Consider the following 16762-nt stretch of genomic DNA (forward strand, 5'->3'; position numbering starts at 1 on the left):
TTGGGGCAGCGGGGTGGTGTATGTAGTACTGAGACAAAATAAACTACAGTATTTCAGTTTTTTTTAATGAAGAAACATGTCACCCAGTGCAACAGTGTGAGTCATTGATGTAATTTTAATAGTTTTTGGACAACAGTGGAGCTGCGTGGCACAGGGGAATAGGAAATAAAAAGGCTTTAGATACTTATACAGTACTTGTTAGTAAGATTTATTCAGTGCTGACTTTGTTTGTTTAAGCATCTTTCATCTCATTGTTTTCATGCTATGACAGGTGTTCTGTCTGGGTTCAGTCTCATTAACCTTCCAACAGCTGGTTCCAGCAAAAAAAAAAGGCATAAGGCTGATGCATACCCTGGTTGTGCTCTGTATTTACCCCAATCAGGCAATGCGAACTTATTAATATTAGATTTCTGCCATTTCATTAAGCTGTCATTGATACCATATGATAACGAATAATTTGTTAATCAAAATAGCCTATAGATCATGTCTCTAATTGTATTGGTTAGTGTATGTCTACTGTATAGATAAGAGATAAAACTAGCTGGTGGACAAAAGCCAGATATTGCCTTAGAAGTTGGTGGAGACCCATGCAGAGCTCAAAGGAGAAAGCCTGTTTGACTGACATTATTCAGGGGGACAGGAATGTCTCCAAAGGAATACAAAGTTGTAATTTATCATCTTTATAAGATGCTATTATGCAAGTGCTGTGTTTACAGATTCTTTCCAAGTTTAAATATGCTAATGTTTACCCTGTTATGACAGGCAGTTAACATAAATTCTTGAATGAGGCTGACAAAAATTAGATCATTAGTCTTCATAAAATAAAGTACAAGTAGACAGTTTGACTTGTGTGTGGTGCCAGAGGAAAAGTAATTTGATCACTCAAGATCCATTGTCTGGGCAACACAAGCGTCATTATCACATTCTTTGCAATCAGTAGATATTTCCGAATCAAAGTATTGGACCAACAGAAGCATGGATGTCCATTATTACCCTGGGGATAAATTGCTTTAGCCATTAATCAATTTAGAGATAAATCTCATATAATCTCCAGTTAGTTATTTGTGGCTTAAAAAAATATTGAATTAACCCATTTATTTAATGGCTGATTAAAATGTGAAACAAATCAATCACTTCATATATAGGAAATAGGGTCTTCTCTTTCAATTAAAATAGTGGTGAACCAGTAGAGCAGACATGTCAAACTCAAGGGCCGCTGACAGCAATAAAATATCATATCTCTATCTTAACTGCTCCTCTCCACCCTCCGAGGCAGAGCCAGGCAGAGGCAGGGTCTACATAGGCCCACCCATGGCGCGCAATAGCCGGCTAGATGCACTGACTCGCAGGGTATTTGGTGTCATTGAATTATTTTTACAGCGATCCCAGTGCCTGCCCCGTCAAGTTCACCCAAGAGCTTTTCTCTGTGATGAAGATGAACAAAAGCCCACACAGGAGTTGTTTCACTGAGGCACACCTTGCTCCATCTTGAGGGTTTCCACAGCACAGAACCTAACCCCAAACATTAATCAACTGGCAGCCAAGCAAAGATGACAAAGATCTGGCTCGTGCACAAGTACATAAAAGAAGAATGTAGCCTACCTAAATATGTTTTCTTTTTGCACTTTATCCAATATCCTGTCCATCATGTTTAATACATGTTGACCCTGTTTGGCCCCTGAGGTGGTCCCACTTTTTATTTTTGCCCCTCTCTGTGATTTAAGTTTGACACCACTGCAGTAGAGCCTCAGTATAGAATAGAAAGAATGGTTGTCTGGCAGGAATTTACATTTAGTTCCCTTCTCTACCTGCTGACAAGTTCTGTGATTCTATTACAGGTAATATCTCCCTTCTGTCAAAGCTTGTATTTCTCAATAAATGTCTGATGATTAATGCTTGCTTCCCTTCATACATATTGTTAATTTAGTGGCATACACATCAAAGAAATTTTTATAAATTCAGATGTCGCAGGGTTGGTTGGTGATTAGAATAGCCAAGTACTGGAACATATTATGTTGGAATATCTTATATCCCTTTTAACAAATCATATTTACATGAATATATGATTTCCTCATTGACAGTAAAACTGCATTTGAGGTTTACTTAACATCAAATAAGAAAAATAAGAACATCTATCTATGTACTTTGTATCCTATAGAGATGTCCAGGAATGTTTAATGTTTGGGCAAAATAATGAGCATTTTCATGGATTATGTATAAAATGATATAAACTGGACTCTATTGTTAATCTGTGTGTGCTATGAAGGCATGTATGTATGATGTAAAGTAGGATATATATGTATGCACGCTGGGCTGTTGACTCTTGAATTGAAGAGCTGCAGAAGACAGCCGAAGCTGAAAACAGCAAACAATGGTGTACCGTATGGCCGTAGCCCCAGCCGAGTACTGTCAATACACAGGCTGTCATATTCAGTGGTCTGCAGGAGGAGTGGAGTGGCAGTGGCTGTGTGTCATGAGTTCGATTGAGTGTGATCTGTTCCCAAACTCTGGGAGAGTGAGTTGGACGGAAGATGAAGAGAAGCTGTCGGATGCTGTGTGGAAGGTAGAAGAAAACGCTGGAGCTGGTGCCTATCAGTATGTGAGAACTCAGATATAGATATCCCTGTAACCACACCCAACAATGGTGTCAAAGTGTAATGATGCAATGAAAAGATGGACTCAGCAATCATCGAAGACCTTGGTTGAGTTTGTAGGAAATACCTGTGGTGTTTTGGAATTGAAATGTTATTCAGCATTTAGCCCACCTACTGAGGGCGCTCTTCAACAGCATCAATGCCATGACTGTAGCAGCTTCATGCAAAGAAAGCAGTGAGCTTCCACTCTTTAGAAAAGACCAACTTTTATGAGTTGGTCAATAGAGAGCCTATGGCGCTCATATGTAACTCATAGGTGAGGAACCCCCTTGACAGTCCCACATTGATTGACTGACGCACATACAGATTAATCAATGGTTGAATTCAGATGTATGGTGATTGATGAGGCTTTTGTATTTTGCTAGGCAATAATTAGTGGGGCAGAACAGGATATTCCTTAACAGCTTTGGTTTGATCGTTTATAATTTCAATTTTATGATGAACCAGGATGTGTGTTCACTATAGTAAATACTTACAGTTGAACTCAAAAAGAACTGATTCACATGTATACTTTACTGTATGATGCCTTTTCCTATTTGACTAATGAAAGACAACCAATTGTGGTCTGTTCTACTCTGGTCTATTCTAATCAATAATATCATCCAGCAGTGTTTGGATGCATGGATCCATTATGGCCCTTCCTTTCAGTTGATTAAATCTCTGTGCCCTCGTGATCTGGCCTGAGGACACAGATGCTTATAGGTTTAGAGAACATTACATTTCTCTCTTGACAGCACATCAGTAACTCTCTTGGGAATCTTTACCGTTACCAATCCTGTATCCTCTTGAACAAAATATCCGATGGCCAGCAGAGTTCCTGAAGCACTCCACTCTTTGTAATGAAACATAGGTAAACCCATGGTTTCAATGAACAAGCTATTAGTGGAGTCATGTGTGAAGCTAAAGTCGAAAAAATATTGCAATGTCTTTCTTTAGTTAAGAAATCGTTGTGGATGTAGACTGTCACTTTTGTAAGTAAATTTTTGCAAAATAAATAAATAAAAATAGCTCACAGCAGGAACCTGCACTGTGTACCATGACTGTATCTGTGATAGTTCACAAAAAAGGAACAAACACTTCTATTTTATACCATCTTGCTGGATGGTATAATTGTGGTGACTTGCCCTGTGTTATGTTAACACCATTTGTTGCACCACTGCATCACCATTAGAATGCATGCAAGCCCATCCAGAGGGGGTTTTAACTACTATCTTTTAGGGGCCCTATAATCTAGTGTGGTCATACTTCTGTACCTATGGAGAACCATACATGACTTAAGTATAAATAAATAAATACAGAAATAAATAAATAAATACAGAAATAAATAAAAAAGGAAATAAATGAATTAATACAGAAATAAATAAATTAATACGTTAATAACAACAGAAATGTCTAAACAAATGTCTTAAATATATTTCCACATTTATTTATTTATTGACTGCCCTCATTTCAGTCTCGTATGCTAATGAAAAAGGCGGGCCTAACCGCAGTCTCATGCAGGATTGGTCACAGGAGTGTGATGATCCAGTCCTTCTACTTCTGCCTTTCAATGCTGACTGGTGTCCAGCAGCTGTTTGCAGTGTTGAGCCGGTTCACACTTAAAATTAACTAGTTCAAGTTCAGAGGGTTAGTTCAGGTCATTTTTTATTGGGATGATTAAGGTGTCAGTAATCCTGACTGTGAGCGTCACGTCTCGTGTTTTACTGAGCAGAGAGGAGGAGGAAGCAGAAACTCCTGCTCGGAAAAAAACAAGCCTGCAGCTTCTGCTCTGCCCATGAATCAGCTGATCTCTGAGCAGATGTGACCAGAGAAACACGGTGTTTTCACTGTTTCCACTGTTTTACAAAGTCACTGAGCGGCTGCTTCGCGGTGACGAACTCAAGTCTCAGTCACTGCTTCTGTCTCAGTGTGTGGCACTGATGGGGGCGGAGCCACGGGGCCTGTGTGTGCGTGTGTGTAGCTCAGTTGACCAATCCTGCTTGAGACTGCGGTTAGGCCCGCCTTTCTCATTAGCATACGAGACTGAAATGAGGGCAGTCAATAAATAAATAAATAAATGTGGAAATATATTTAAGACATTTGTTTAGACATTTCTGTTGTTATTAACGTATTTATTTATTTATTTCTGTATTAATTAATTACTTTCCTTTTTTATTTCTGTATTTCTGTATTTATTTCTGTATTAATTAATCTATTTCCTTTTTTATTTCTGTATTTATTTCTGTATTTCTGTATTTATTTCTGTATTTATTTCTGTATTAATTAATTTATTTCCTTTTTTATTTCTGTATTTATTGTGTACATACATCTACTGATGCCTAATCTGGACACATCTTCAGTGATGTTCCTGGAATCATTGGACGTTTCGGGTCTTTCAACATCATACGCCCACCTCCTCCTGATCAGACCCCAGCTTGTGTCCAGATGACTAGCTAGCTACCATGACTCCATGGCTCCCCTCTTTTGAGCCACAGCCATCTTGAGGCTCTCTCTGCCGCATCGGTGGTACTGCGGATGGCTCTCCTCTTTCTCTCACCCTCGATGCCTAAACTACTGAAGGCTCTGGCCAAGGAACGGGCTGCAAATCCTCTGCATCCAACCTCCACAGGGAAACACCTTGCTCTCCAGCCAGCCTGCTGGCAGTCACTGACCAGTCCTGCGTACTTTGAGAGCTTCCTCTCAAAGGCTTCTTCCAAGCGATCTTCCCACGGGACTGTCAGCTCCAGCAGCGCTGCTTGCTTGGTGGATTCAGACACAAGGACAATGTCTGGTCGCAGGGTGGTGACTGCAATATGGCTGGGGAACTTCAGCTGATGTTCAAGGTCCACCAACAACTGCCAGTCTCTTGCAGATGTCAGGATGCCTGCAGATGATGTTCTTCTGGCAGGAGTTGGCTTGTCCCCAGCTCTGACAAAGGCGATGGTTATCTTGGAGGGTCGGAATTGCTTTGCCCACGCCAGTCCTGCGCTGATGGCTTCAGCAATGGTCTTGAGGACTTGGTCATGCCTCCACCTGTACCGACCATCTCCAAGTGCCCTTGTACAGCAACTGAGGATGTGTTCCAGGGTTCCTCGCTTGGAACACAGTGGGCATGCTGGTGTCTCTGCTATGCCCCATATGTGCAGATTTGACGGGCTTGGAAGCACGTCATACACTGCCTGGATGAGGAATTTGATGCGGTTCGGCTCGGCTTTCCAAAGCTCAGCCCAGGTCACTTTCCTTTCAACCGCATTCTCCCACCTCGTCCAAGCTCCCTGTTGCTTCATTCCCACTGCCTTGCAGGTTCTCGTCTCCTCCACTGCTGCTCTCACCTCCTCCTGAAAAAGTCGTCGCCTTTCCTTCCCCCTGGTGTTCATTTGGGGAGTTGGAAAGGATCCTAGCCCTGCTCGACTTTGTGTGACCACTCCCACCAGGCTCCTGTGACTCAGCCTTGCATCTGCCTCTTGAACCGCATCCTCTGCCCTCCATTTCCTGCCAGTCCTCACTTGGATCCCTGCTTTAGCCACCTTCGGATCACTTGAATCCCTGTACTGAACCACTTCTCTGGCTCTAGTTACCTTGAATTCCTCCTCCAAGGATTTGAAAGGCAGTCGCAGTTTGTTGGTGTTCCCGTAGAGTGCAATGCTGCTCAGGCTCCTTGGTAATCCAAGCCACCTCCGGAGGTGTTTGCTGACTTTCCTCTCCAAGGTCTCAACTGTTGAGATAGGGACCGCATAGACAAGGAGGGGCCACAGGATCCTGGGAAGAATGCCATGTTGGTAGACCCAGGCTTTAAACTTCCCAGGTAGGCCTGACTTGTCCACGGATTTCAGCCAGCCATCCAACTCAGTGCAGGTCGACTGGATAGATATTGTGTCTCTCAGAGAGCAGTCAAAAACCTTGCCCAAGCTCTTGACTGGCTTCTCTGTGATAGTTGGAATGGCTGTGCCTGTGATGTTAAACCGGAACTTGTCCTCCACCTTCCCTTTCCTCAGCACCATTGATCTGGATTTGGCGGGTTTGAAACGCATCCGGGCCCACTCCACCAGCTTTTCAAGTCCCTTCAGAATCCACCGGCAGCCTGGGACTGATTCTGTCATGACTGTGAGGTCATCCATGAATGCCCTGATGGGTGGTTGCCGTTGTCCGGAATTCGTGCGGGGCCCTCTGCACTCTGGCTCAGCAGACTTAGTGAGCATGTTCATGGCTAGGGAGAACAATGTCACAGAGATAGTACACCCTGTGATGATACCGATCTCCACCTTGTGCCAACTGGATGTTATTGCTCCTGAAGAGACCCCCATCCTGAAATTGCTGTAATAATCAGCGATGAGGTCTCTACACCTGCTGGGTACATGATGTTTTCTCAAGGTGAGCTGAACCAGCTTGTGTGGAATGGAACCGAATGCATTTGCCAGGTCAAGCCACAACACTGACAGGTTGCCCTTGTTCTCTCTGGCCTCACGAATGAGCTGTGTCACCACACCAGTATGCTCCACACATCCTGACATTCCTGGAATGCCGCCTTTCTGGACAGATGTATCGATGTAGGTGTTCTTTGCCAGGTAGGTACACAGCCGTTTGGAAACAGCACTGAAGAAAATCTTTGCCTCAACACACAGCAGGGAGATGATGCGGAACTGGTCTAGCTGAGTGGAGTTTTCCTCCTTCGGGATCCATACCCCTTCAGCCACTCTCCATTGTTCAGGGATCCTCCCTCTTCTCCAGAAGACTCGCAGGATTTTCCACAGAAGCAGCAGGAGTTTGGGACAGTTCTTGTACACTTTGTATGAAGTGCCACTCGGTCCTGGTGCAGAGCTTGCCCTAGCTTTGCAGACAACCTCCCTGACTTCCTTTAGCTGCAGCTCCGACATGTCAAACTGCACTTCTGGTTCAGGGGGTTCTATGAGGTTGTTACACTCTCCCAACTCCTGCTCTCTTACTGGGTCGCTGTACGTCTGCTTCAGATGTTGGTCTATGTCTTCCTGCGAGGAGGCCAGTTTGCCACTGCGCTTCTGCCCCAGCAAATCCTTAGTGAACTTGAAGGGGTTAGCGATGAAAGCAGCACGTTTACGTGCCCTCTCGCGCCGCCGCCTCCGATGCCACTCAGCCCGGCGGAGAACTCTGATGTTTTTCCGAAGGATGCACATTAGCTGGGCCAGGCCAATGCGTTCCTCTTGTCCTGCCGCCTTGTACTGGGATTTCAGCGCTTTCATCTCCTGCCTGATGTTGTGGATCCTTACAGCTCTTTGATTCTTTGAGTAAGATGTTCCGGAGCTTTTCTTCTCCTCCTCGCCAAACCGCTCAGCTGCGATGCTGACAATGATTGTAGTCATAGCTCGTAGCTTCCTGTCGGCCTCTCCTTTCGCCATTGCCTCCAGAATTTGGTCGACATCGTCATCGAACTGTTTCCAGAGTGAGGTCATGCTAGCTGCAGACCATTTGATCCGCCCCTGTCAGACTTGATGCTTGAGGGATTAGTTTGCAACACTTGGAGGTTCTGGGCACTGTGGGGTGACTCCGGGCCTGGCCCCTCCTGCGTCTCACCAGGTGTAACACCTGTGCGTTGTGTTGCTTCTGCTCCCAACCGGCACTTCATCCTCGCTCGGTGGATCTTTAAGCCATGGATGTTCTTGCAGATTTTACCGCATGTACACTGCTTGCTCATAGTCGTTTGTCCGTTGCCTGGGTCTGTTACCGTTGTATCCGTCCGACTATTCATTTATTTCTGTATTTATTTATTTATACTTAAGTCATGTATGGTCCTCCATACTGTACCAGGTCAGATTTTGTTTTATTACATCTGAAGATCACATGCCCCATCAAGGAATTGATTGTAAAAAATGTTGGTAAGAAGGGCTTTACTGATTCAGATGGATTTGATAGTACTACTGTATGGATTTAGCATAGTAAAATAATACTGTGAGACTCACGCTGGTCAGCTTAAAACAACAAGGATAGATACAGCAAAAGCAGACAGCGTCTTTTTCATTCCCCATATTCTTCTCCCTTGTAAAACTGTATCCTCCACATTATGCACAGTGCAACTTAATTGCTAGCAGTTCACTCTGAGATTGGGATGTGTTATGCTAGCAGTAATAATAGCCCACAGCCTGTAGCCTCAAGCAGAGATGAGGGGCGGTCCAAAGAGTAATCTCACTTCTTGAGCTGACTCAATGCTCTTAGATTTAAAAAATAATAATAATTTCATCAGACCCTGATACTGACCAAGTGACATCACTCAAGGACATTTTTCAGACATCACACAGCTCCCCCTGGAGCCACAAAAGGTTGTGCATCCCAACACCAAGGAAAATGGTTTAATGTGGAAGGGTTCTCTTTTAATTGATTTAATAGATCCTGTGGCATGATGCATCTGTCCTCTTGTACACATTATGAATTCTTTACAATCAGAATAACTGAATAGATGTGTCAGAACGATTGTATAAATATACACAGAGGACATGGTCAGCATGTGGCAATGACTACCCAGGTAACTAATGTAACTGAACAGACATGATATACTATGCTAAATTAGCCTGGGTAATAATTGTAATGGTGCAAAAAAGGGCATTTAATTACCAGTGATTAGACGCTGTCGACTTAACAACATCCATAATTGTTGCACTTTTGTGCTCTGCAAAGGGTTTGGGGATGTATTTATTCTTTAAAACAGACTTGTCTGGTCGTCACTCCCTAAGGGAGAATCCCTGGAAGGTCTGAATTTCATAGAGGTCCCCTCTCTATACATTGATATTTATCCCCAGGATCAACATCAACCATGTTTGAAATATTAAAACAAACATATGTGTTGCATTACTTACGGTGCCATCCCCGACTAAAAGACATTTACTTCTGCAAGTTAAAGTAGGGCCATATACACATCCTTGAATACTCACTCATGTAACTATACCCAATGTCAGTCTGCACTGTAAATAAATTGATATTTTATTCATGAGCTGACATTTTTTATAGTCTTATAGGCCAATGTTGGAGTCTCCCTTGTAATATTTCCAGGTTCTCTGGAAGCTGCATTTTGACTAAGTAAACCCTGACCAATCCCTTTCTTCCTGAATGAACTAATGGCTACAACTACAGCTCTGAACATCCCCAGGGTGGCCGCGGCCTACCAGCATTCCCGTTCTCCCTTGGCTGCTTAGTATATCTGAACTTTTTCATTTTATATGCCTCATCCCCTGCCTTCCCTTGGTGCTACTGTATGAAGTAAGCAAGTGGGTTTAACCCCAAGGTCAGGGCTTGAGGGCTGCAAGGGGACTGGAATCTATTGGGAGCCATCACAAATGCTGTTGATGTTGTGTATGACAGTATATATAAAGAGAGACATTAAAGAGGGCTCATTGTACAAGAGGGCTCAAGGATAAAAGGAATGCCAGATGACGTAGAGGACAAGCCTCACAAATGAGTAAGTAACAGAGGCACAAAGAAGCAAGAAATAGCAAGGCTCCGAAAATAAGACCTGCATCCTACAGCTAAAGGTTGGCAAAGGCCTTGTACTGAACTGACTAAAGGAGGAGTTATGAGTCAGTCCTTGTATATTGCAGAGTGTAGGTGACTTGATGAGCTGATCAGGAAGGATCTGCACATGTTTATTGGCTGGAAGTAGCCAGCACACAGATATCCACAAATAAAAAGAGATGAACTGGGGACTAACAACACACACCACAGTGGGAAGCACGCAGAATAAAACACAAGGAATGGCAAGTTCCCTAACTATAAATGTTTCATGAAATGCCTCTCTGACTGACTCTAAGTGACTTTTTGAACTTTGGGATTTCCCATGTCACTTTGAGGTTACTTAACTCATTTGTCTCTTGGCCTTTTTGTCGTTTTGCTTCCTGTCTTAATCTAATTCTCACTGTGTCCCATTATTCCTCCTTCCCTTGTGTATTTAATCTCCTTTGCTCCCAGTCACCTCCAAGCCTTTAGCCCCCTTTGCTGCATGTCTCTGTTTGGAAAGTGGCAAGTGAATTAACCATGCCCCAAATATCATAGCCCCGGGCCTTCCTGAAGGCTCAAGGCCACAGCATCTCACTATAACCTGTTTTTCTATTCAGATCAGTAACCTCAGTCAATCAGACAGGACATATGGCAAAGGGAGTGGTTCATGGCAAGGCAAGGAGAATAGGTCAGAAACAAAACAGACAGGTATAATATAAGTAAATTACTCTGATAATCTGCTGAAACAATTCCAATTTTAGAATATTGTTTTACTTGCAGCCAGTTGCTTCATATCGTTGGTGCCTGTCAAGCAACACTATGTGACCTGTTTTTACCTTAAAGCAGCAGTTCCAAAATTAATTTGATGCGACACTGACTTGCAATAGAGATAATTGTGTCACTTTCATTTCACCTCCTTCCTCCTTCATGCCTCGTGCACTATGTAATGCTGAGTGAACGAGAAGTCTGTGACTGACTGGTGGTTGCAGCTTAAATTGTCAGAATCAGGTCGAGCAAGTTAAAGAGTAATTCTGAACCGTTGATCAGTTAAAAGGATGTAAAAGTCATTAAAATGTGTTTCTTATTTTAAAATATCAACAATTTTAAACATAGATTAGTGTATTTTATATAGCAGCTGCACTCGCAGGTCATAAAGCTGGGGATCACAAGTAAGATCAGGCAAAGCATTCACCACCGTTTTAATATGTCGATGATTTACATTTGGTGGTGACCAGGTGGACTTTAAGTTGGCTTTGAGTTTTTGACGGAACTTAGTAGTATATTTAGGATTTAATAAGAGGGCACCTATTCCATTTCTATTATAGGATACCATATGACCATCAAACTGAACAAATATATTGACTATCAGGGACCTTAAAGTGAGGATTTCTCCGTCAACTTATAAATGCGATGTTCTTTTTTAATTTTCTCTGCAAAAATGGACCTTATTCTAAGAAACAGGCAAACAGATTTTTTTCTTTATAATTTTGGAGTACTTATAGCGCCAGGGAACGTATAAGTTGTTAAAATGTTGAAACTGGCAGTTGTGTTCAGCAAGCACAACAGTTCCTCAAGGTGCAAGCTTACCCCTTTCCAGCTCTGTGCACAGCTTCTTTCATTGCTGGTAATACATACACACATAATAAAATCGAACACAAGGTATGAGTCACAATATATATACATATGTTTTAGTTGGAAGTGAAACAGAGTAAGTTGAATATATATGGTAGTTCAGCTCTCCCTACCTTGTTAAATCAAGAGTATGGTTAAATAAGAATAAATTCTTTGTAAGATCTCAAATTCTTACCTCCCTATTTCAAAACTTCACATTTTTCTCTCCTGTTACTACATGTGTCCTTACGTCCTAAAAGTGTACACATTTGGGGAATTTTAACATGTTGGTGTGTTTTGGTGCTGACTTTCCTTGTGTCTGTGGATCAGAAAGATATTGAATTTGTGTTGATAAACAATGTAAGTGTACTGTTAGCTAACTCAAATTCTTCTTCTGCCTCCCCACAAACTGCGTGTCTTCTTACTGTTGTCTTCAGACGTCTGTCATGGCTCCCACCCTCTGGAACTGTCTGCCCTTTAAAAAAAGGCAGAGTCCTTCAACAGTTTTAAGAGGTTGTTACAAACTCACTTATTCTATAAATATTTTAACTTGGTCTAGTCCTTACGGTTCGATTGTTTTTGCTTGCCCTCTGTGTAGTTTTTATTCGTCTATTGTTTGTGTTTTACGCTGTTATCCTGATTTTATCTTAATGTTTGTTTGGTACAGCACTTTGCAAGTTTAGTTTTGAAAGGTTCTTAATTAATAAAATGTACTTACTTACTTACTGGGAAGGCCTTTTAGACTGGAGACTCCCCACAATACATTTCTGACCTATGTTGGTTGTCACTGTTAGGAGAGACCCCAGACTTTACTCTGCAGTGTTGTCACAATCAAAATTGTATTATTATCAATACAAATGTTAAGTTTAAGCTCACCTGTGTTCTTTTATCCATTAATACTCTATTATCTCTCGCTGCTACGTCCATTCCCCTCTGTATCTCCCTTTATGGAGAGACATCAATTATTCATTCGTGATAAAAATGACAGCTCACTAATGCAGTAAACATCCTACCAATGTCTGAGTCAGGCAGGGTCGTGAAAGGACACGGGTTTCTTTGTTGGTCAGAATTGGGTTAACATGATACTTGGATAGTATGTAAATGGTCAGGTATGATCACATGTTCTTGTGGTGTGGACGGGTTTGAAAATAGGCATAGGATAATTGATGGGTATGTAACAGTATACCTGGTTCATAGTATTGAATCTATTCTGATAAAAAGTCAAGTGAGTGGATAAACAGGCAGCAGTTTAGTGACGTTTATAAAACATTTTATTGAGCTATAAAGCCCGGTACGAAGACACACAAAAGAAATATAGCTGCCTTTTGCTGGAATTACATTAAAAGTAAGACAGCCCCATGACCATGTCTTTGCTCTGCTTGAAAAACATTCATACTATTGAAATTTGAAGGGCAGACTCAAACAGAACTGTTACCCAACTGCTGTTTCTATGTTTCAGTTAAAAGCATAAAATCCAGATTGTATGGAGTGAGATCATTAACTAAAAATGACTTGTTGGAGGGCGATCTGATACTGAGCCGAGCTTTGTAGTATTAATGGAAGTCCCCTGAGCAGTTTGACTTTGACAGAGCAGATAACAGGTTGGAAAGATTTGGAGCTTGAGTTGAGTGCATCTCTCTCATTACTATATTACCCATCAGAGCAGGAACAGAAAATGCTACAGGCACACCGAGTCCCTGCTTGTTCTGGAAACACTCATAAGTGCCACTGTCAACGCTGCAGGGACCAAACACATCACTGAGACCTTAGTGCATTTGTATATATTGTAATCAGATGCCCTGGCTGCACTTATTGTGTTTTGTACAGCGTGGGGGGCTGAAGGACAACTATGATGCTGGTCAGAGTGAGCAGGTCAAGGGCAGGGATGTGAGTGGATTGTTAATTCCTGTTGGAAATGCATGCACCACAGCAGGCCAGGGGCTCAAAGTCATGGCTGGAGCTGGATACTAACACACACACACACATAATGTGTACCATTATGGCTACATCCAAATGACTATGTTTTCCATTAAAAATGCTGTTTTCAAACTAAAACTATCCCTGTCCACACAAGTATTTTGGCCTCCCACATACTAGCATACTCTGCAACACTTGAAATAAATCATCTTCAGTTTGTTCTGCACTCCTATGTCTATATCATCATTAACAAACATCTCAGTTTTTGCCTGTCGAGACTAAAACTGATATTTCAAACTACACTAGGGCTAGCAGCATTTCCAAACGTCTCTGTTTAAGCAGCTCTATAACTCCAGGCTTGTCTGTAGCAGGGATGATACATGTACAAATGAAAACTTATTGTGTGGAGCCAATATGTTTTTGTTTCTCCTGCTAAACCAACAGGCAACATATCAATGCCTTGTCAGAAATCACTGTTCAGTCTTCACTACAATGTGTTTATGCTTTGCTGTGGATATCTATTTCCACTTCTTTTTGATATGTAAACAATCTGGCTTTCTCTTGTGTCAGGGGCAAATTTTTTTTTTTTTTTATGTGCAGCACAGACAAACCCTCATCAAACTTGGCTGACATGTCAGCCACTGGCACAGAAAGGTTGCATATGGATGGATCGTTCTTAACACTGCAATTGACTGACACAGTGGCTGACAGCTAGCTCTGATGTATGGACACCCCACTACCCGCTAGTGAAGCTGAAACACTTTCCTCAAAGCTTTTTATCTCTATAAAGGGCAAGATTGATTGCAGGATTTCAGATTTTCTGTCTTCTGATGTCTTTGAGTATATGAACGTGCATCTGTCTGCACTATTTCAGTCTGCGCGCTGAATAAATGTTGAAACTGGCTTTTTTAAATCACATTGATAATGGAACATTTAAATGGTAATGCCAATCCATCTGTTCGTCCAACATTTTGGCCAACAGTTACGAATTCTGACAACTTGCTGGATATAAATGACATTTTATAAGCTAGTAAGTGTAATAACATCAAGCCAAACGTTTTTTAAATGACACTAATCCCAATTTTTTACGATTCCTACCTCTATCTCATTCTTTGCCTTTATAGGTTCAGTGTGTATAATTTAGTGACATCTAGTGGTGAAGTTTCATGTTGCAACCGAATACCCCTCACCTCACTCACTCCTTCCAAACATGAAAGAGAACCTGTGGCAGCCTTCAGTTGTCATAAAAACCGAAAAGGTGTTTAGTTTGTCCAGTTTGGACTACTGTAAAAAAAAAAAACATGCAGAACTAGTGACATATCACCAAATGTTGTATTCAATTTCTGGCAATAGATCACTTTCACTTTAATCTTGCACACTGAACCTTTAGGTTTTTGGATGACCTTGAAAGGGTAGATCCCTTCTCCAACCTATCTAACTCTGAGTTGTGACTTCATGCTATGGGAAAGGATAACCGCAGGCCTCTGTTAAATCAATTCATTTTTAAGAAATGACCGGGGGTCTTTTATATTCAACACGAGCAAGCGGCTGACAACACTTGATACAAACACTATTTTGTAATAAACTTCAGAAAGACTTGCAGAGAAAGCAAACTTTATTCCGGAAAAACCGTTCACATTAAACAGCGGTGGACAGCGAGCTGCTGAGATTTCCAACAGTTTATCCCAGCAGGTGAGTCCTCACATTTCCAAAAATGTGGCAGCAAATTTCCAAATAGACAGCATTGGAATAAACTCAACACAAATTGAAACATACCTGAAAAAATAGAAAACACATCAAAAATAAATGAAATGGCTCAAAATATCTGCCCATACCAGAGCAATAACAATAACACCCTATCAGCGAACTGCTAAGTGGGGTTTTATTGTCTTTTATTTGATGCTGCAGAGTTGTGATCGATGAATAATAAACAAAAAGTAACACAGCCTCTGTTTATCAAATCAGTTGTCAATGTATCTCTCAATTGTATCATTCACACACATTTCATCACTTCCTCTATTAATTCATTAACATTTTCATCACCTCCATTTTCACCCAATATTTTTTTTGTTAATCCCACCTTCCTGAAAGGATTAATGGCAACTTTGTATCGTGTAAATCATGTGTGTTCAGCGAAGGAAATAAGGAAAGAATGTTGTTTTCCTCACGTCACCACTGTTTTACTCAAATTGGCTTTTAATTAATCAATATAATTGATAATTTGTGACTCCATTTTCAGTTTAACATCCATTTTTATTCCAGTAGATTTTACAATTTATATGCATTTTCTTTACCTCAATTGTGAACTACTTTCACTCTCATAATAATAACTTTCAGTAGTGTGATAAAAGTGAATTTGATACAGACATGGAGCGAGGATACATCAAGGAGTTCCCCCAGCAGCCTCTCTCTTTACAGCAGCTTAATGTTTTAGTGAGTAGGACTTGGTGGCATATTTAGAACCAGCTGAGAACAGCTCACCTCATCCTTCCTTTTCAAGCATGAGTGAGAACCTCCGATTGCCAGGTAATCTCCAAAGGCCCTCTATAGCTGTCTAGCTCTCGCAGTGTTTGGTTTGACCATTCTGGGCAACAGTAAAACAGGGAGAAGGAAACACTGCTCCAGAGGTACCTCAAGGCTCATTCTCAGGTAAAATAACAGATTCTTGGTTTCAGGGGATTATACACCAATGCATACACACGTATGCGTAATTTTTTCAATTTCTGCCAATGATAAACTAGAAAATAATTATAACCTTTATACACGAGACAAAAGTTGCTCCCACAGTGGGAGTTGATCCACAGATTAGAAGCCTGGCAGCAAAGCCTCTTCTCTAGGAACCACAAGTAGGCCTGCATTTTGATGGTTCCATTTTCTATCAGGATAATGTGGTGCTGAGTGGCGTTATATGTGATGGAGCAGTACTTTCTAGTTCCTGGCAATACTCATTAGGGTGATGTGGAGGCTTGGGACATCCTGAAGTCCAGTCTAGAGTTAACAAATACACTGTCTAGACTTCCAGCAACCTTCTTCCCCAGTTGTTTCAAATTTTCTGAATAATGGGCAGGTAAAGAAGGCTGCCTAGACTTTGATGAGTCAATGGACACGTCTCCCTGAAATAACTTCCAAGGTTCATTACAGTA

At 41.6% G+C, this 16762-nt stretch overlaps 1 protein-coding gene across 1 annotated transcript; it reads right to left on the reverse strand.

The window, feature by feature from the left end:
• Positions 1-5081: 5081 nt before the first annotated feature.
• Positions 5082-8074, reverse strand: LOC133027199 (uncharacterized). Its single transcript, XM_061094232.1, has one exon. It carries the CDS (start codon positions 8057-8059, stop codon positions 5087-5089), a length of 2973 nt encoding a protein of 990 aa, XP_060950215.1. The 5' UTR covers positions 8060-8074; the 3' UTR covers positions 5082-5086.
• Between the last annotated feature and the right edge of the window lie 8688 nt (positions 8075-16762).

Source organism: Limanda limanda, chromosome 20 (genome assembly GCF_963576545.1).
Source record: "Limanda limanda chromosome 20, fLimLim1.1, whole genome shotgun sequence".
Taxonomy (NCBI): domain Eukaryota; kingdom Metazoa; phylum Chordata; class Actinopteri; order Pleuronectiformes; family Pleuronectidae; genus Limanda; species Limanda limanda.

What these genes read in the sequence shown, in the direction of transcription:
- LOC133027199 (XM_061094232.1), bottom strand. Translation starts at nt 8,059, where the DNA reads ATGACCTCACTCTGGAAACAGTTCGATGACGATGTCGACCAAATTCTG.